The sequence below is a fragment of the Passer montanus genome, unplaced genomic scaffold (genome assembly GCF_014805655.1).
Source record: "Passer montanus isolate IOZ18808 unplaced genomic scaffold, ASM1480565v1 scaffold135, whole genome shotgun sequence".
In the NCBI taxonomy this organism is placed as follows: domain Eukaryota; kingdom Metazoa; phylum Chordata; class Aves; order Passeriformes; family Passeridae; genus Passer; species Passer montanus.
Window position 1 is genome coordinate 533320 of NW_024360386.1, and position 19785 is coordinate 553104.

A 19785-nucleotide genomic window follows, 5' to 3' on the forward strand; every position below is an offset into this window, starting at 1 on the left:
ATCTTAAACATCATCAGCTCCAACCATCAGCCCACAGCCACAGCACGTCCTCAAGTGCCACCCCCAGGGGTTTTTTGAACATTCCAGGTGGTGGGACTCCAGACAAGGTGGTGTCACTTCCCTTCTTTCCCAGCTGAACCAACTGGAATTTGAATTTTGGTCCACCCAAGAGACCACGTCCTCAAGTGCCACCCCCGGGGGTTTTTTGAACATTCCAAGTGGTAGGACTCAAGACAAGGTGGTGTCACTTCCCTTCTTTCCCAGCTGAACCAACTGGAATTTGAATTTTGGTCCACCCAAGAGATGCCAAGTGCTCATGGGGGTCACCCAGGTTGGGATTTGGGAGGAATTTCTCCGTGGAAAGAGGGGGAGAGGCCTTGGAAGGGAACCCAGGGAGGTTTGGAGTGCCCATCCTTGGAGGTGTCCAAGGAATTCCTGGGTGTCGCACTCAGAGCTCTGGGCTGGGGACAAGGTGTGCATCAAGCACAGCTTGGACTTGCTGGTCTCAGAGATCTCCAACCCCAATGATTCTGTGATCAGGGGATGTGGTTTCCAATTTGAGCATCTCTAAAGGCATCATTCAGCCTTCTCATGCCCCTGTCTCCTGGTGGAAATCACTCTGGAGAATGCTCCATGGGCTGGAGGACACGGAATGTGCAATGGCCCCACCAGGAGTGGGCTCTGCCTGTGTGGGTGGCTCTGTCTCTCCTGTTTCTGAATTTTATCTTGGGCAAGCTGAATTAAAGAATGCTGTTGGATCTCTCCTGGGGCTGTGTGGCCACAGGACACCCTGGAACACCCTGGCTTTGCTGGGAAAGCTGAAATGTTTCAGCAGCTCTGCCCTTGAGCTCGGCAGGTGAGAAACAGCAGAGTCCAAACAACCACTTTGCCCAAAAAAAACCCCCCAAAATATCAGTTTGTCCCTGATGTGGATCACGTGGTGGTTTTTTCCTTGGATCCCAGCCTGCAACAATCACCTGCTCAAGACCATGGGGTGCTGAGGGCAGGCAAAGGCCCAAGAATTTGCCTGTAGGAAGTTCATGACCCTCAAGCAGATAAATTTTTATTAAAATGTGTTTAATGTTGTTGGATGAAGGGGAAAGCTGTCCTTTTTTTTTCAATGATTATTTAATTTTTTAGGGTGTGGTGTACAACGTGCCACACTCTGACTTCCAACAAACTAAAGACAAGCAGCAGAAACACCAAACTGCTGTTCTGGGGGTTCAGCCCTGCTCCTGGGTTTGTTCTTCAGTGATGTCTTTGCCCTGCCAGAAGTTGTTCTCCACCTGATTTAAGGGCTTACAAACATTCCTTCTGCCCAGCTCCATCCCAGCTGCCCCTGGGGAGCCCCAGTTCCCTCCCTGGTGCAGGAAGGAGAAGCTCAGGATCCCTGAGTGGGCTCCTTCATTTTTAAATGGAGTTTGTGCTCAGAGGTTAAATCATTCCAGCTCCTTGAAAGTGGTGATTAATCCCCTCACACAGAACAGGACCGTGTACAAAAAACACCAACGTGGCCCTGGGCATTTTTCCCCCCCCAGTAATGAGAGCAATTCATAACCCAGCATCCCTTAAACATCCCAGTTCCTCTGGAGGAGACAGCATTGGTCATAAAAACAATTCTGAGATGCTCTGCCCCCCACTTTCTGGTGGGGAAAAAGTCTGCAGGGAAAAGTAATTGTTGGCTTAAAACTTCAGCCTGCATTCAGCAGCAATCCATCACCTCCCAGAGTGTTTGGGAGCTCGGCTTACTCAATATTCAGGCTGGGAATCCTCAGTAAGAAAAAGGGACTGGGAGCACTGTGAAATATCGCCAGGGAAATTCTCTCTAACCTGCTTGCATTTCACACCCTTCCCTTTGCTGAGCAGGGAGGGAAAAGGAACCAAACCTCAACTCTTGTTCCTGTTCCTGTCCTAGGAGAAGCAGCAGGAGTGTGGGGATGGGGAGTGCAGCTCCCTGCCTGGGATGCTGCAGGGCCCTGGAGCTGCAGAGGGGCTGAGGCCCTGAGCACACAGTTCCTAAACACACCTGGGATGGGGTTGTAGGTATTAAACACACCTGGGATGGGGTTTCAGCTCCTAAACACACCTGGGCTGGGGTTTTTGGTGTTAAACACACCCGGGCTGGGGTTTCAGATACTAAACACACCTGGGCTGGGGTTTTTGGTGTTAAACACATCTGGGCTGGGGTTTCAGCTCCTAAACACACCTGGGCTGGGGATTTTGGTGTTAAACACACTCGGGCTGGGGTTTCAGATACTAAACACACCTGGGATGGGGATTTTGGTGTTAAACACACCTGGGCTGGGGTTTCAGCTCCTAAACACAGCTGGGCTGGGGTTGTAGATGTTAAACACACCTGGGCGGGGGTTTTTAGTGTTAAACACACCTGGGATGGGGTTTCAGCTCCTAAACACACCTGGGCTGGGTTTTTTTGGTGTTAAACACACCTGGGATGGGGTTTTAGCTCCTAAACACACCTGGGCTGGGTTTTTTTTGGTGTTAAACACTCCTGGGCTGGTGTTGCAGGTGTTGAAAACACCTGGGCTGCAATTTCAGGTTTTAAACACACCTGAGCTGCAGTTACAGGTGCTAAACATACCTTGGGTGTGGTTTCAGATGTTAAACAGACCTAGGGTGTAGTTTAAGCTGTTAAATACACCTGGGCTGATGTTGCAGGTGTTGAACACACCTGAGCTGTGGTTTCACATGATAAATACACCTGGGCTGTACTTACAGCTGTTAAACGCCCCTGGGCTGTGGATCCAGGTGTTAAATACACCTGGGCTGATGTTGCAGGTGTTGAACACACCTGAGCTGTGGTTTCACATGATAAATACACCTGGGCTGTACTTACAGCTGTTAAACACCCCTGGGCTGTGGATCCAGGTGTTAAATACACCTGGGCTGGGGTTTCAGGTGCTCAACACACCTGGGCTGTGTTTTTAGGTGTTAAACACACCTGGGCTCTTTTTTCAGGTGCTAAACACACCTGGGCAATGTTTTTAGGTGTTGAACACACCTGGGCTGTGGTTTCAGGTGTTAAACACCCCTGGGCTGTGGTTTCACATGATAAATACACCTGGGCTGTACTTACAGCTGTTAAACACCCCTGGGCTGTGGATCCAGGTGTTAAATACACCTGGGCTGGGGTTTCAGGTGCTCAACACACCTGGGCTGTGTTTTTAGGTGTTAAACACACCTGGGCTGTGTTTTTAGGTGTTAAACACACCTGGGCTCTTTTTTCAGGTGCTCAACACACCTGGGCTGTGTTTTTAGGTGTTAAACACACCTGGGCTGTGGTTTCAGGTGTTAAACACCCCTGGGCAGTGGTTTTAGGTGTTAAACACACCTGGGCTCTTTTTTCAGGTGCTAAACACACCTGGGCAGTGTTTTTAGGTGTTGAACACACGTGGGCTGTGGTTTCAGACCCCCATCAGTGCAGTGGCCTTGTCCCCACGGCCAGGAAATCTCCCTTTAAGGCAGACTGGGAGAGAAGCCAAACTGCTGAAGAAGGAAATACAAAGGATTGCTGCCACTTCACGTAAATTTACATCTCCAAGGCCATTCCAGGCTCCAGGGAGGTCCCTTTGGCTGCAGCTTGATGTTAATTCTCTGTCGTTACAGCCACCTAAGGGGGTGTGAGTGCCAAACTTTTCATTCCTTAAGGGTAATTTTTAAAAGCTCAGGGAGGCTGGGGAGGTGTCACAGCACTCCCGGGGTGTCAGTGGGTCTAAAACCAAATCTGGCATTTCCTAGCCAGGGTTTGGGGATAACACAGCAAATCCCACCCCATTTGGGTCTAAAACTTCACCTGAAAGTTCACAGAACCACAGAATGGTTGGGTGGGGTTGGGAGGGACCTTTGAAATCACCTCATTCCCTCAGTGTCAAACAATAATTTTTTTCTGGCCCAGAAATGGTGCAGCTGAGAGGTGTTTTAAAAGCTTTTATTCCATTTTCAGTCTCATGTGAAGGGTGAGACAATACAGATGTTAGAATTCACCCCATCACAACCAGAAGCCAGCTATTTCCTAATTAGAAGACATTATAAACATTTCTTGGTCATTCAGCTTTTTGTTACATTCTGCTGTAGATGCTTTAAAACCAATAATCTAAAACTACTTCTTGTGGGTCTCACTACAGTGTAAGGCACTACAAATCCATTTCCCAAACCTCAGGAGCCCCAGAGGGAATGTTCACCTTGACAAACCAGACTCTCACTGGGGGAGGATCTCCTGTGGAGATGCCAATGCAGAGCTGCCTCTGCAAAAACCATCCAGATCTGTCCTTCCTCCCACCTCCTTTTCCAGCACAGAGTGCTGGAAATGTGAGATGAAGATGAGCAAGGCCATTTCCCAGTCACATTCCTGCTCCATCATCCCACAGCTGGGAGCTTCCCTGCTTTGAGACACACTGAGTCTGGATTTGTCCTGAAGACTTCTCTACCCAGGGGAAGCTCTTATTTGTTGTTTGTCCTTGGTGTAGTTACCCTAAACCTGTTTGTCTTGAGGGAAGATCACTCAGCAACCCCAAGCTGCTCCTGAGAGATGTCAGGGAAAGAAAACACCAGGACAATTTTATTTCAGGGTTGTACCACCCCCTCTTCATCACCTACAGCTGGAAGTCAGTGCCTCTTCTTCCTGCAGCCCCCTCCATCCCTTCCAACACGCATTTTGAGAGGGGTTTGAATGCTCCTTTTCCAGCAGTGTCATTTATCTCCACGTGTCTCAGACCCTGAGCTCAGAAAAACCCAGGCGAGGCTGCAAAGAAACAGATTTCAGACTTTTTCTGCACAAAAATAACACCCCTTGGCCCTCAGTGAGGACCCTGGGGTGGTTTCCCAAATGCTCCATCCCTGGGAATGTCCAAATCCAGGTGGGACAGGGCTTGGAGCAGCCTGGGACAGTGGGAGCTGTCCCTGCCCATGGCAGGGGTGGCACTGAAGGGGATTTAAGGTTCCTTCCAACCCAAACCATGGATTTCCATGAATAAGACTTGGATCATTGTTTTGTCCATGGTCCATCCTGCAGCTGATTATCTGGATGCAGATGGAGCCAACTCCTTGGCTCTCGGGTTTCCTGTGTTCAGGATGACCCCAAGAGTTCTTTTTTCCCAGCCCGATGGTCGAAGAAAGTCGGAATTGTTCAGCTCTGGGTCACAAGGTTGTTCATTGTCTCTTATCTAAAATATTTTTTCTCAGACACACAGAGCTCTGTCTAGCAGATCTGTCTAAGGCACACTGCCTGCCCTGGGCTGGTGTCTACATTTTGTACTACGAATTACGTGTACTTTATCATTATTTTCCAATACCTATCACCTATGTTAGACTGTCTACTTCTATTCTAAACCAATCCAAATGTGCCACCATCACCCAGAAGATGGAGGCTAGGAAGAAGAAGGAAGAAGAACAGGACAATGCCCAGATCCCTCCATCTTGCCTCCTAGACCCCCTATAGTAAAATCCCCAAAATTCCACTTTTCACCCAGTGATTAACTCATTATCACTGTACTTAAACTTCTGTGCCTTGTGATTCTTCATACAAGGCTGGTAATTTGCTGCATGGGTTAGGATTGAAATCCCAAGTGTCTTTGGCTTCCTGCCAGGACTCCCCAGCCCCTGCCAGAGGGGTGTCCTGGGTTCTGACACTTGCCCTGCTCTGGAACCTCCCTCAGCTCTCTCCTGTCTCTGCTGGGAGATGCTGGCACTGTTGGATCCCCATCCCTGCAGCCCCCAGGAATTCCCAACACCCCCTATGGTTCTGCACACATCCCTGCTCCAGAGCAGGCTGCTCCTCTTCTCTAGCCCTGGCCTCCCATCCTGCTAAACCGAGCCAGATAATTGATCAATAATCTGTGGCAGAAAGCTGGGCTGTAAACCTGAGTGATGGGGGATTGAAGGGGCCATCCCTTGGGCCATCACAGAGTTTTATGTCCGGTCATATCTTGTGGAATAAAAATAAAACCTGACACAACATGCTGAATTATCCTCTGATGGGGAAGAGGGCTCCTGGCTGGCTGCAGTTGTTGCAGTGATGTCCACATTGTTGTTGTTGGCCATAATTAATTCCCCTGCTGGCAGGCTGAGCGTGGAACCTGCTCCTGGATCCCTGACTCCTCTTCCGCCTCAAGCAACAGGATCAAGGCATGCAGACAGGATGTTCCCAAAAGGAGCAGGGAATTATTTTTTGGGTGCTGTTAATTCAAACCCAGGATGAAACAGCGACAACAAAAGTTTTCACTCAGCCTTTTGTAAAGGGAAGGAAGGGACAAAAGGAGCGTTTCTTACACCCCCACAAGTTGTTTTTTGGATTAGATTGACACTTCTGGGAACAACCTGTTTGCATACCAACCCCTCTCTTGCTAAACATCTTCATTAATTAACTCCATCTGGCTCGCCTGCCTTTAGATAGAGAAGATCTCTTGCTTTGATCATTTGCTATTTACATCTTTCTTGCCGTTTGGTAAAACACACAATAAATACTGTGTGGCACAAAACAAACAAAAAAAAATCCTGAAACATGCTGAAAAACTGTCAAACACCTACAAAATGTAGATTTTCTGATCCTGATCAGATCCTGATCCAGCTCAGTTTCCCTTGAGGACAATGGAGCCAAAAACCATGTGGATGGTTCAAGGTGGGGTTTGCCACCTCCAGGTGTTTCTGGAGCCCCTCCAAGCCACCTCCATCATGGTGTGGCCCCAAAACTCCTTTCCTGCAGACCTGGTCTTGCAAAGACTTGGGAGCAGCTCCTGGAGGAGAGGGAGACTGTGATGGTGGGGTCTGGATGCCCCATCCATCCTCCATCCTTCCTTCACCACTTTCCTGGGAAGCAGAGCGGGATTTGCACGGCCTGTGCCTGTGAGCACCCTGTGAGTTTTGGGGTTTTTTTCTGTGCCCAGGATGGTGTTGGCTGGAGCATGGGGTGGAGAAGGGACCAGAACTCCTCAGGAGGGCACGTGATGGATGCCTGAGGCCAGCTGCTGCAGGAGGCAATGCTGAGCAGAGCATTTTCATGGAGTGTTTTCCCTGTCCTGCTCTCGTGGTTTCAGGGCAGATTCCCTGTGGTGGGTAACTCCAGAGGATGAGACTAAAGGGAGCTCCCTTCTGACCCTTTATCAATTTGCAGCAGCCCCCCCAGGATGTCCTGGCAGACTCCCCAGGCAGTGCCAGGGCTCAGCAGGGCTCCGTGGCATTCACACCCTCTGAACTTGATTCCTTCACCTTTCTCCTGGGAAACTGAAAGGCAGAGAGAGGCCTTGGAGAAAAGGAAAACAATTCTTACCTCATTTGCTTCTCCTGTGTTGTGCTCATGTGGAACGTGGTTGGAGATTGTTTACCCACAGGTGATTGTCTCATTGGTTTCTGTGAGTTGTTTTGACTCTTTGGCCAATCAGTGCCAAGCTGTGTCAGACTCTGGAAAGAGTCACAGGTTTCATTATTATCTTTTTAACATTCAGTAAGTATCCTTTCTGTATTTTTTAGTATAGTTTAACATTCTTTAATATAATAAAATAATAAATTAGCCTTCTGATAAGATGCATCATTGTCTCCCATCGTTGGGCTGCTGCATTTACAACAGGGCTCAGTTTGCCACTCCCCGGGGCTGGGATGTGCAGACTGACCCTGTCCTGCCCCTGTCCTGCTTTTCCTGCCCATTCCCACCCCAGGTGCTCTCCCAGAGCTCTGTGTCCACCCTGAGCATCCCTGGGATGCTGGGGAAAGGGTTTCCATGGTGACAGCACACTGAAAATCTCTCAGCACATTCTTTTCCCCAGTTTTTCCCCCATCTTGGGTGGCAGAAGGGCAGCCAGGCTCCCCCCAGGCTCCCCACACACCCCAAACCTGCCCCATCCAGCTCCCATCCCAGCCATTCCCCCTGGGATGGGAAGGGAGCTCCTTCCTCTTCCCAACCCCTCAGGTAAAATGTAAAAGCATCAGGCACTGGAGTTTGGGGTGCAGGGGTGGGCGGGATTGCTTACAGCTCTCCCCAAACTCTGCTGAGGCTGAGTGAGGCTTTTCCCTTGGCCAGGAGCTGTGCAGCCAGGGCTGATCTCAGGGCAGGAGGGGAGCCATGCTGATCCCAGCTTTGGAGCTCCTGAGGAACAACCTGGCGTCTGTTTTGTTTTATTTTTTTTTTTTACAGAATTCCTCCTTCAGCCCTCTCTGCCCCTTTCTCTGTTTGAACAACTTCCACCCTTGGAGTGTGAGGAGGACTCTGCAGTCAGGTGGCATTTCCAGAGCAGAGGGTGCAGAAGAGCCCAGGGCTGCTTGTCTACCCCAAATAAAACAGGAAAGAGATCATTCAGCTTGGCAAAGTTGTGTTTCCATGATGAAATTTCCTCATTTTCCAGAGCAGAGTGACCAAAGCCAGTCTGTGTTTTGGGAATGCCAAGGCTTGGAGCAGCCTGGGATAGTGGAAGGTATATGGGAACAGGATGATCTTTAAGGTCCTTCCCACCCAAACCATCCCATGGTTCAGAGTCCTTTAGCCCAGGGAAGAATTCCCAGGGCTGCCCAGTGGCTGGGAGGCTGCTCAGGGTGCTCTGAGGCTGTGACAGAGCTGCCAGAGCTTAAAAGGGCGTGTGAGCTGGAGTTTGCTCTGTGCCCTGACCCCGCCTGGTTTGCTGGGCCTGTCTGCTCCTGGGGAATGACAACAGCTGGGCATTGACCTGAGGACACATCTGGACACATCTCCCCAGTGGTCACTCCTCGTGTGTGCTCTGATTCAAAAGGCAAATGCTTATTCTGGTCCTTTTCTGAGGGTTCCTGAGAGGTGACAGCCATTTAAAAATTCAGATTTAAAATATAGACAAGAGCAGGATGCTGGAGGTTCTGTAATGGAGATAAGGAGCAAAGGAAGGCTGGGCTGGGGGAATCAGGGGATCAGCACCCACATTCTGAGCTGGGGGAGCATGGGGTGCTCAGGGAGTTTTGGGGTAACTGATGGGCACTGGTTTGAAGTTCACTGGTTTGAAGTTCACTGGTTTGATAGTTACTGGTTTGATGGGCGTTGGTTTGATATTTACTGGTTTAATGGGCACTGGTTTGTTGGGCACTGGTTTGCTCTGCACTGGTTTGATATTCACTGGTTTGATGGACACTGGTTTTTCAGGCACTGGTTTGATGGGCACTGTTTTTTTGTGCCCTGGTTTGCCCTGCACTGGTTTGATATTCACTGGTTTGATGTACACTGGTTTTTCAGGCACTGGTTTGATGGGCACTGTTTTTTTGTGCCCTGGTTTGCCCTGCACTGGTTTGATATTCACTGGTTTGATGTACACTGGTTTGCCCTGCCCTGGTTTGATATTCACTGGTGCCCTGACCCCGCCTGGTTTGCTGGGCCTGTCTGCTCCTGGGGAATGACAACAGCTGGGCATTGACCTGAGGACACGTCTGGACACATCTCCCCAGTGGTCACTCCTCGTGTGTGCTCTGATTCAAAAGGCAAATGTTTATTCTGGTCCTTTTCTGAGGGTTCCTGAGAGGTGACAGCCATTTAAAAATTCAGATTTAAAATATAGACAAGAGCAGGATGCTGGAGGTTCTGTAATGGAGATAAGGAGCAAAGGAAGGCTGGGCTGGGGGAATCAGGGGATCAGCACCCACATTCTGAGCTGGGGGAGCATGGGGTGCTCAGGGAGAGTTTTGGGGTAACTGATGGGCACTGGTTTGAAGTTCATTGGTTTGAAGTTCACTGGTTTGATATTCACTGGTTTGATGGACACTGGTTTTTCAGGCACTGGTTTGATGGGCACTGTTTTTTTGTGCCCTGGTTTGCCCTGCACTGGTTTGATATTCACTGGTTTGATGTTCACTGGTTTGATATTAACTGGTTTTCTGTGCCCTGGTTTGCCCTGCCCTGGTTTGATATTCACTGGTTTGATGTACACTGGTTTGCCCTGCCCTGGTTTGATATTCACTGGTTTGAAGTTCTCTGGTTTGATATTAACTGGTTTTCTGTGCCCTGGTTTGCCCTGCCCTGGTTTGATATTCACTGGTCTGATGGGCACTGGTTTGATGGGCATTGGTTTGCCCTGCACTGGTTTTCCTGGCCCTGATTTGGCAGAAAGGGAATATCAGCAGGTGAGCCTGGGCATGGTGGGGAGAGGCTCTGGCTGAATGTCTCTGTGAGAATGGAAGCACAGCCCTGTTGTACAGATTTCACAGCTTCCTGCAATTTCAAATATGCAGTAAAATAACAAAATTGCCTTTTCTTCACACCCAGAGCTGTTGTAATTTGCAATACTGCAGGTCTGGGTGCATTTTCTGTGGGACAAAGAGACCCCTGGGCCTGGCTGGCTGGGGAGTGAGAGGTGTCAGAAGGAAATGTCACAGAAGAGGATTTGGATGTTTGGATGAAGCCCCTGTGTTCTTCCAGACAGCTCCAGAAGATCCTTTCCCACCCTGGGGCGGGATGAACTTCACCTCACCCTTCCTGGCAGATGTTTGGCCAGTTTGCACCAGCTCTCATTTTGCCCATTAAAAGGGAACTATTTGGGATCAGTGAAGCATCTCTGGTCACGCTTTGGTGGCTGGCACCACACGGGCTGGCACTAAACCTGCTCCCTAAATCCAAGAGTTTACAGTGCCCTTGATGAGTCCATTTCCCAAACCTTCTGTTTTCACACCAACATTGGTTCAAAAAACCCTGCACTTACAGCCTGGGGTGGAGAAATCCAGGAGAAGAGCTGCACCCTGGTTTTAGGGAAAAGGGAGGGATTTATGCCCTCGGCAGCAGGGATATTACAGGGGCAGCAGGGAGCCAGTGCTCCCCATAAAATGTCTCCTTATCCTTGTAGGGAACATGGGAATACCCAGGGGCTGCTTCAAGTTTTCCCCTTTATTGGATCCCACAGGAATTTCAAGGGCTTCTGCTCCAACCTCGTGAGTTGGGCAATGACCCCAAAGTGATGCAGGTTTAGAAATGGGTTTGTGGTTATAAATCTGAGTTTAACTCTGATTAAATCCTCCCAGTCTCTTTGTGAGACCCGTGGGAATGCTAAGGAGAGTGTTTCTTATGGATTTCAGTGGATCTCTGCATGGGTGTTTCTGTCCAAGATTCAAACCAGCTGATCTGGGAGCTGGAAGTTGCTCCTGGTGCTTTTCTCTCCAAAAATCTGGTTAAAGGGAAGGAATTCTTCCCTGACACAGGTTTCCCAGAGCACCTGTGGCTGCCTCTGGATCCCTGGAATGTCCAAGGCCAGGCTGGACAGGGCTTGGAACTCCCTGGGACAGTGGGAGGTGTCCCTGCCATGGCAGGGGGCTGGAACTGGATAATTTTTGAGATTCCTTCCAATCCAAAGCATTCCATGGTTCCGTGATAAATCCAAATGTGCACTTGTACATTTTTCTGGGCAGTCAGGTCACAGCCATGACAAACAGGAGCAGGCTGGAAGGGCCCACCAGGGTGTGCAGACAGACTGGATCTCTGCGGGACACTCTGCCAGAGCCCAGTGACTTCTGCCAGGTGGGAAAGTCTCCCTAAATGACTCCTACTATTAAAAACCTCCTCATTGAATCCTATTTTTATAAAATTGGTCCTTGTTCTTAGGCTCTTTGAAATGCTCAGAGCAGTCTGATAGCCATGATCTTAATAACCTTAAATGAACAATTGTTTATTAGGGTGGATTGTCTGGAGTTTCCAGGAGGAAGAGGATGGCTCAGCCTGGGAGAAGGAGCAGGCTGGAGAACATTGTGGTGTTTCAGACATCCAGGCTGGGGAGAAGACACCTTTTCCCTGTGGTTGCCCAGTGTCAGCTAAAAATGACCAACCAAGCTCTCTGGAATCCAGCTAAAGCTTCATTGTGTGCCCAGGACTCCCCCCACAAATGATGCTGATCACTGAAAGGGAAAAAGGATCAATGCTTGGCAGGGTTTAATAAACTCCAGGCCGTGCCAGCAGTCACACCTGGGCTGCAGTGAACTCCATCACCTTAAAGAAGTGGGGACACAGAGAGGGACAGGAGATCCTGGGAGCCTCTTCAAGAGCTAGGAAAAAAATGAGGATCTGTGGTCGTGGTCTGGCATCTTATCCCTCTCTAGAATCCTGGAATGGTTTGGGTTTTAAGGTTAAGGAACCTTAAAATCCCTGGGAGCCTCTTCCAGAGCTAGAAAAAAAAAAGTGAGGATCTGCAGTTGTGGTCTGGCATCTTATCCCTTTCTAGAATCCTGGAATGGTTTGGGTTTTAAGGTTAAGGAACCTTAAAATTCATCTCATTCCAACCCCCTGCCATGGGCAGAGACAACTTCCACCATCCCAGGTTGTTCCAAGCCCCATCCAACCTGGCCTTGGACACTTTCAGGGATCCAGGGGCAGCCACAGCTGCTCTGGGCAGCCTGTGCCAGGGTCTCCCCACCCTCCCAGCCAATAATTCCTCCCCAGTATCTTTCCTGTCCCAAATTTATTCTTCTTTTCCAAACCTAGCCACAGGGTAGGATTCACTCCCTCAGTGTCCCTTCCTTAAACTGGGGCTAAATAATTTTTAAAGGAAAATTGTGGATGCCAATGATGCCACTGAAGGTGACTGGGAAGCATGTTTCTCTCAGTGAAGGAATCCTTTGAATGCCCATCCCAGCCTGCATTAACCCAGCTGCTCCACTGCTCCACAGCTCTGCCAGCACTTCAACTTGAGTGGATGTGTGCCAGAGAGTGATGGATGTGTTGATTTTCCCTTTCTCTCTGGAGTTCAAACACTTTGCATTGATTTGTGTCCTCGTTTGGGTGCTGGGTGAGCAGCCAGGCTGGGAAGGAGCCCTGCCTGTCGTCCATCAAACCCTCCCAGAGCTTTGTCTTCATTCCCACTCGGCTGCTCCTGCGCGGAATTGGGGCTGGGCCCCTGCCAGGCTGTGCTGGGGCTGGAGCTGCTTCTGGGAACTCTTCACCACAGCCTCGTGAAACTGGGGCAGAAAAATGGCATTCAGGGTGTTAAACCCAGCCCTCTGCTCTGTGCTGAGTGCTGAGCTCAGGGATCTCAGCATCCAGGGGCTGGGAATGCTCTTCTCTGTGGAGAGGGCTGGGTGAGATCCCTGCGATGCCTTGAGTTTCAGCTTTCATATTTTCCAGATTCTGCATTAGTGTGTGACTCTGAGCTCCATATGAATTTCTCCTCACAGCTCAGTCAGACACAACAATCCTTTTCTAGCCCCAGAACCAAGGACAGCTTGGGTTTTGGGCAGCTTCAGGCCCAAAAAGTGCAAACAACAGCAAATTGAGGAGAGCAAACTGGGAGGATGTGACTGCATAACCTGCAGCTGGGATTGGACAATTAACCCTAATATGGAAATGCACCAAAACTTATAAAAGTGTGAAAACTCGTGACCTATTATCCATTTTGGTCCATCTTGGGTGTAGCCCTGGCTGGGCTCTTGCACTGCCTAAGGTGTGTCCTTTAAAGGCCTTTTAATAAATCCCCACTTTATTCTTTTAACTCTGTCCAGCCTCTGTTCCAGGCAGCCTCTCCAGATCACCTGGAGGCTGTGGATGATGCAGGGCATCTCTGGATGGAGCCTTGGCATCCTGGGCACAGAGAGATTGATCTCTTCCCTTTTCAGCTCTCTGTGCTGCTGCAGATTGTGCTCCCTGTTAATCCTTGTCTCCATCAAACATGGGACAGAAGCAGGGGGAGAACTGGTCTTTGTGCCTCTAAAGGAATTTTTTGGGGCAATTAATCCCATCCTCAGGATCCTCAGGGAGCTGCTTGCCTGCTGATCCCTACTCTTTGCTGGATACAGTTTTCTTTCATGAGACCAGTTTTTAATTCATTTACAAAAAAAGCTGGACAGGGAGAACCTGGAGTCCTTGGGGTTTGTTGGATGCTGGGTTTTTCCTGTCCCAGAACAGCCTGGCAGGAGCAGGAGGCTCAGAATTGTTTGGATTGGAAAAGACCCAGAGGATGACCCTGGATCCAGCCCAGAAGGGTTTGCACAGAGGCGCCCACTGCTCCCAGTGCTTGGCAGAAGAGCCAGGACCTGAATTTCCCAGGGAATCTGCTTCTCCTTCTCCCCCTGAGGAGCACTCAGGCTCTCCCTGCTCACCCAGCTGAGCTGCTCTGGAGACAGAAAACGTTTGCTGCAAAACCCTGGACACATGAAAAGTTTCTCCAAGGAGAAATACCCCCAGAAATGCCCTGCTAGAAGGCACTGAGGTAACCTTTCCCTAGCCAGGCTGTAACATCCCCTCCTTGGTCCTCATCCAGACCAAACCCTGCTCTTAGCAGCACCTGCCAAGAGATGGGGTGGATTTATGTAGCATTAAAATCACCAATTCCCAGGAAAATCAATTCCACGGGGTGCTGGGCTGTTGGAAAACCTCAGGCTGCAGCTGGGACATCCTGGGCTCTCTGGGTGATGTGACAATGGGGACATCTGTCCATGCTGGCAAGGCCATAACCAGTCAGAGCCAAAGGAAAAGTCAGATTTGTGACCTGGGGTGCTGAGTCACAGGAGGGAGAATCAATTCTCCCACTCTAATGGTAATTTTGAGGTGTCTCTTTCCCTCCTACCTCCTGGGAAGCTTTATTAGGGCTATTGATTAGGTTTTATTCATTAAACAGCAGTGGTGGGAAAAGGAAAAGTTGAGGAGAAGCTCCAACAACAAAAATCTTGCAGGTAAAACCCCCGGGGGTCTGTCCTGCCATTGGGGTGACCGTGGGGAGGGTGGGAGGTGAATTCTCCCAGTTTGGCTGCATTGTAACTTCCCCCAGTCAGGGTGTGGGTTTTATTTGCTTTGCTTGAAATGCTGTTGTTTGTTTGGATTTTTTTTTTTACTACTTGATGGTTGAGGGGTTTTCCAGTTTAAAATTTTCCCCCCGCCCTTTTAAAAAATTTTTTATATTTTTATTTTCAAGGGATGCACTGTAAGCTTTAAAGAGGTTGGGAGTTACATAACAGAGTTTGATTTTATTTTTACAGTGAGGGGCTAAGCTCTGTAAAGCCTCCACGAGCTTAAAAGACATCTTCCAGCATCCCTGTGTGCTATCCATGCTACCCAGCCCTGGGCTGTCCCTGGATTTTATCCCAGCAGCTGCATTTGCAGCCTTGACTGTGCAGGGCAGTGTCTCCTGTGCACACACAACCCTTTCCTCACCCCATGGATTTGGGATCTGGGCTTCCCTGAGCTCACCCATCAGCTCCACGGAGCTTAGCAACACCAAATCTGTGTTTGCCAACACTTACACTCCACAAAGAGGGGGAATTTCAGGGTCCCAGTGGCTGTGGGGATGCTGCAGTCGCTGCTGAGCTGCCCTGGGTGGGTGATGCCTTGAGAATCTGACCTAGAGCAGAGGCTGGACAGAGTCACAGAATAAAGCAGGGATTGATTGAGATAATATGAACCCAGACCCACACACCAAAGCAGCTCAGAATGTGAAAAATATAAAAGCCAAACCCTGGGGCATCATGGGTGTACCCCTGGAAATTCTGGGGATTGCAGCCAGCAGAGCAAATTCCAGCTCTGGGGACACCCAAGCTGGCAGCCATAGGTGGGTGTGCAGGTTTCCCAGCACGTGCAGGGAAATCCCAGATTCAGCTCCCTGGGATAGCAAGGAGGGATTTTCCAGCACAAAGAGAAAAAAATCCAACAAACCCACAATGCAGAACCCTGAGGGTGAACAAGCTCTGACCTATTTTTATCTCATGAGCTGACTAGAGATGAAGGCTTGACTCCCCAGAGAAAAGCCACTTCTCCAGGCCAAAATGTGACTTGTCACGTGAGGGAGGATGTGGTTTTCCACTTGGATATCCCTCCCTGATGAGTGCAGCCCTATCAGTTTCTCTGGGTCTGGATTGAAGGCACTTGAGACAGTAGTTCATGTTCAGACTCAGGTGTTTATTGTTTCTTATCAGTGAAACAGTCTCACAGCCATGAGTTCGGCAGCAAGGCACAAAATGGCCAACTATCTCTTGTTACAAGGTCTTTTAAGGCTAAACTACCCAATTAAGAACTGACACCTGGATTATTTTCCCTTTTAACCCAATAACTGACTTTTCTGCCCAATTACAAAATGCCACCCAAAAAACAACAAGAAGGAAGAAGCAGCATGAAGAAGAAACCCAGGACAACACCCTGTGCCCTCCATCTTGCTCCCACCCACAACCCACTAAAAATCCCAAACCCTAAATTGCTCCCCAAGTGACACACCTACACTGCTCTCTATAATCTATTTCACACTTTTGTGGGTTCTGGTCTATCTTTAAGTCTGGGAAACTTTCTCCATGAATGAGGGGCAAAGTCAGTGCTCCCCTGGGGGCCAGGGCACCCCAGAGCAGACACAAAAATATTCCTGGTGCCCTGGGTTTCCACACAGCCCATTCAGTGCCCACAGAGAGGTATTTTTAGCTCTGAAATTCAGACCCAAGGCCAAAGTGAGTGGATGTGTGACAGGCTGGAATTGCCCAGTGTGAGGAATGTCTGGGTGGACAAGCTCAGCTCACAGTGCCTGCCTGTGGAGCTGGGCCGAGAGCCATCAGGTGGGGCCATAAATGAATATAAAATGAGGTTGAATACTCTTGTAACATTACACAACACAGGAATGGCAAGGAATAAAAAGCAGGGGGTGATTTAAAAGCCTGGAACTCCTCTGGGGTAACATCAGGGTCACATCTCATCCCAGGGCCTGGTGGGAATTGTCCCTTCAGGCCTGGATTTCCAGCCCTGGTGGGAATTGTCCCTTCAGGCCTGGATTTCCAGCCCTGGTGGGAATTGTCCCTTCAGGCCTGGATTTCCAGCCCTGGTGGGTTTTTTCCCAGACTTTTAGAGCACCATCAGCCCCAGCCTGGTCCAGGAGGGCCCTGCAGATGGAATTGTCCCTTCACGCCTGGTGGGAATTGTCCCTTCAGGCCTGGATTTCCAGCCCTGGTGGGTTTTTTTCCAATTTTTTGGAGCACCATCAGCCCCAGCCTGGTCCAGGAGTGTAGATGGAGGGCTTGGTGCTCCCTCACTTCTCTTGGGGTTTTTTTCTCCACAGCCCGTGGTGATGGCCAGGTGTTGGAGGTCCTGACAATGAGCTGCAGGATCAGATATTTTATTTATTAGAACCCTGGATGCTGAGAATTTTAAACTTTCTGTGCTAAAGGGCACAGACCCACAAGAAAATATTATATTTATCTTAAAACCATGGAGAAGGCTCCCAAAATTGACTAATAACACTAAGATTACAAGTGTGCATTTTGATTAAAAGTGTGTAATATCACTGAGTAGAAGACTTAGAGTTTAAAGTTTTAGAATATAACAATATATATAGAGAACAAAATAGAAGTTTTAAGACAATAGCTAGTTGTTCTTCACACGTTTAAGTACTGTTTTGTAATTAGACAGAAAAGCCTGCATTGTGGCCTTCAAATAATTATTGAGCAAAAAAAAAATAATTTGTGTTATTTCTTAATTAAATAGTTTAGACTTAAAAAAACCTTATAAAGGTAAATAGTTAACCAATTTATTACAGTTAGTATAATACCATAGAACTCACAACTTATAAATAAGAAATAATAAACATCTAAACCTAAACACAAAATACCATCTCAAGTACCTTCAATCCTAGTCTTAACAAAAACAGAAAAAAAACCAAAAAACAACATTCAGGGACCAAATTCATCCTCTCACGAGCTGCAGGGAGATCCCTTTATAACAATAACCTTTTTACTTCCATCTTTCCAGCCCTGCTTCATCATCTCTCACGTCTTGGAGCAAGCCTTGCTTTGGCTTTGTGGGGACCTGACATCCTAAAAGCTTCCCAGAATTTCATTTAATCCAGGAGGGACGGGAAAAGCAGCAAAGGCAGAGCAGCAGCCAGTTTATTTCCACCACTGCCCTGCAGGTCAGCCTCTCCTCCTCCTCTCCCACCTCCAAATCCATCCCAAATCTGCTGCTTGCCTACACCTGGGACACTTTGGTGCTGCTGGGCATTTTTGGCCACAGACTTAAATTTTTGTGAGCTGTTTTATCCTCTGACCCCTAATAATCCCCCTGATGAAATAGGAGAAAAGGAACAGTGATGAGCTGCTGTGCTTGCACCATCTTTGAGTGTTTTTGGAGATCCCTGAGGAGGAAGAGGCCCCCAAAATCTTTAATCACTTTCCTTTTTTTGTTTCTTTTTGTTTTCTTTCTTTTTTTTTTTTTTTTTTCTTTTTTTTTTTTTTTCAAAATAATGGAATATCAGACCATGGGCAAGATGAAAAGCAGAAGGTGGGAAGACAACATGGAAATGACTACTTGCCCCCCAGAAAAAGCATTGATCAGGAATATGCCCAGCAATGGACAGATGGCAATTCTTGAGTGATTTTAGCTTTGGATGCTGAACACAAAGTTCCTGCTGAAAGTTTCCTCCAAACCTTCCTGTGGAAACAGTTTGTTTAGAATAATTTTCACAGAAAGACAATGCCAGTGAAAAAGTCCTCCTGGAATATTTGCCATGAATTCCCCCAAGCCTGTGCATTAATCCAGGTACCATGTTCATTTTTATCAGGTTTATTCTTCCCTTGAGGCTGAGCCAAAGAGCTTCCAATTTACCCAGGTCATTAGTGATTTATATGATAATTGGATCTAAGTTGATTTTAACTATTTGCTTTAAATCTCCTGGGATTTGTATTCTTGGACATTTTAATGCCACTGGAAATTTCACTGATTAAGCAAAGACAAGTATATGTACTTAATTAGTCCTGAAGCCAATTAGTCCTTTGTCAGTCAAATTAATCTTGTCTCTGGACTTTAAATGAGTTGTAAGAATTTTGGGGTTTGACCTTTGTGGGCTCGAGGGTGGAGGTCAGCGCATTCCCCCCGAGGGATGCTCAGCTTTGTCCTCCTTTGTTTCTGCTGCCATGGAATGTCTGAAATGCAGCCGTGGGTGACCATCAAAATGGAAAAATGGATGTGGGAATGATGGTGGAGCTGATCTCTTGAGGGTGGAAGGCAGCTGGAACATTGGAGTGCTCTGTTGGGTCTCCCTGCCCTCGTGGCAATGACCAAGAGGGTCTTTGTAGTGCCAGGACAGACTGACAGGATCCATGGGTTGCCTGGGGTGGTCTGACTGCAGCCTCCAGGATTAGGAGGCTCATCCTAATAAGGTTAGGCTCTGTAGGAACCTAATCCTGATAAGGATTAGGCTCTACAAATGAGCTATTCAAGAAATTGAAGACACACAAAGCTTTGCTCAACCTCATCTGAGGTGTTGCTTGGGCCACTCCCCCCTTCTGTTGATCTAGGATGTGTTTTAGAGTGTGGTGTGTCTTTTTAATAATTGTCTGACTTGTGGGGGAATAGGAAATTCTAAAAGCGTGGTGAACACTCTAATCTTTAAAAATGTGGCTCCACTTTAAAAACGTGGTCAATTTTGAGCTGTGGATGTGGGGGTGTTGTTTGTTTTTTATTTTTGGGGGTACACTTAATGAAGTAAAAGTTTGTAAAAAATATTGGTACATATGATTGGTTGTTTCCCTTGTGGGTGTAGAGGTAAAAGCTGTTCTTGTGTACAGTGTAGGAAATGTGATCATCTTCCCATGCATAGTGCAGGTCAATACCTTCTCCCAGTTTGGTTTTTTGTTTTTTTTTTTCATTGGGGTTGAGATAGATATCCCAGAATCTCAGAATGGGGAAGGCTGGGAGGGACCACTGGAGGTCACCCAGTCCAACACCCCTGCTCCAGCACCTACTCAGGATTGTGTCCAGACAGCTTTTGAATATCTCCAGAGAAGGAGATGTTCAAAAGATCCCCCTTCTGGGGAGATCTGTTCCCAGATCCCTCCCATCCCTGGGGGATCTCCTGAGGATGGTGATGACCCACCTGAACTTCT

At 48.3% G+C, this 19785-nt stretch overlaps 2 protein-coding genes across 2 annotated transcripts; both read right to left on the reverse strand.

Annotated features, from left to right (window-relative positions):
- Positions 1-8921: 8921 nt before the first annotated feature.
- On the reverse strand, positions 8922-9377 carry LOC120497705 (repetitive proline-rich cell wall protein 1-like). Its single transcript, XM_039699490.1, has one exon. The coding sequence runs from the start codon at positions 9375-9377 to the stop codon at positions 8922-8924; it is 456 nt and encodes a 151-aa protein (XP_039555424.1).
- A 210-nt stretch (positions 9378-9587) lies between these two features.
- On the reverse strand, positions 9588-10025 carry LOC120497706 (early nodulin-11-like). Its single transcript, XM_039699491.1, has one exon. It carries the CDS (start codon positions 10023-10025, stop codon positions 9588-9590), a length of 438 nt encoding a protein of 145 aa, XP_039555425.1.
- Between the last annotated feature and the right edge of the window lie 9760 nt (positions 10026-19785).

Excerpts from the sequence above, each read along its gene's own strand:
- LOC120497706 (XM_039699491.1), bottom strand. The coding sequence starts at position 10,025 with ATGCCCATCAAACCAGTGCCCATCAGACCAGTGAATATCAAACCAGGG.
- LOC120497705 (XM_039699490.1), bottom strand. The coding sequence starts at position 9,377 with ATGCCCAGCTGTTGTCATTCCCCAGGAGCAGACAGGCCCAGCAAACCA.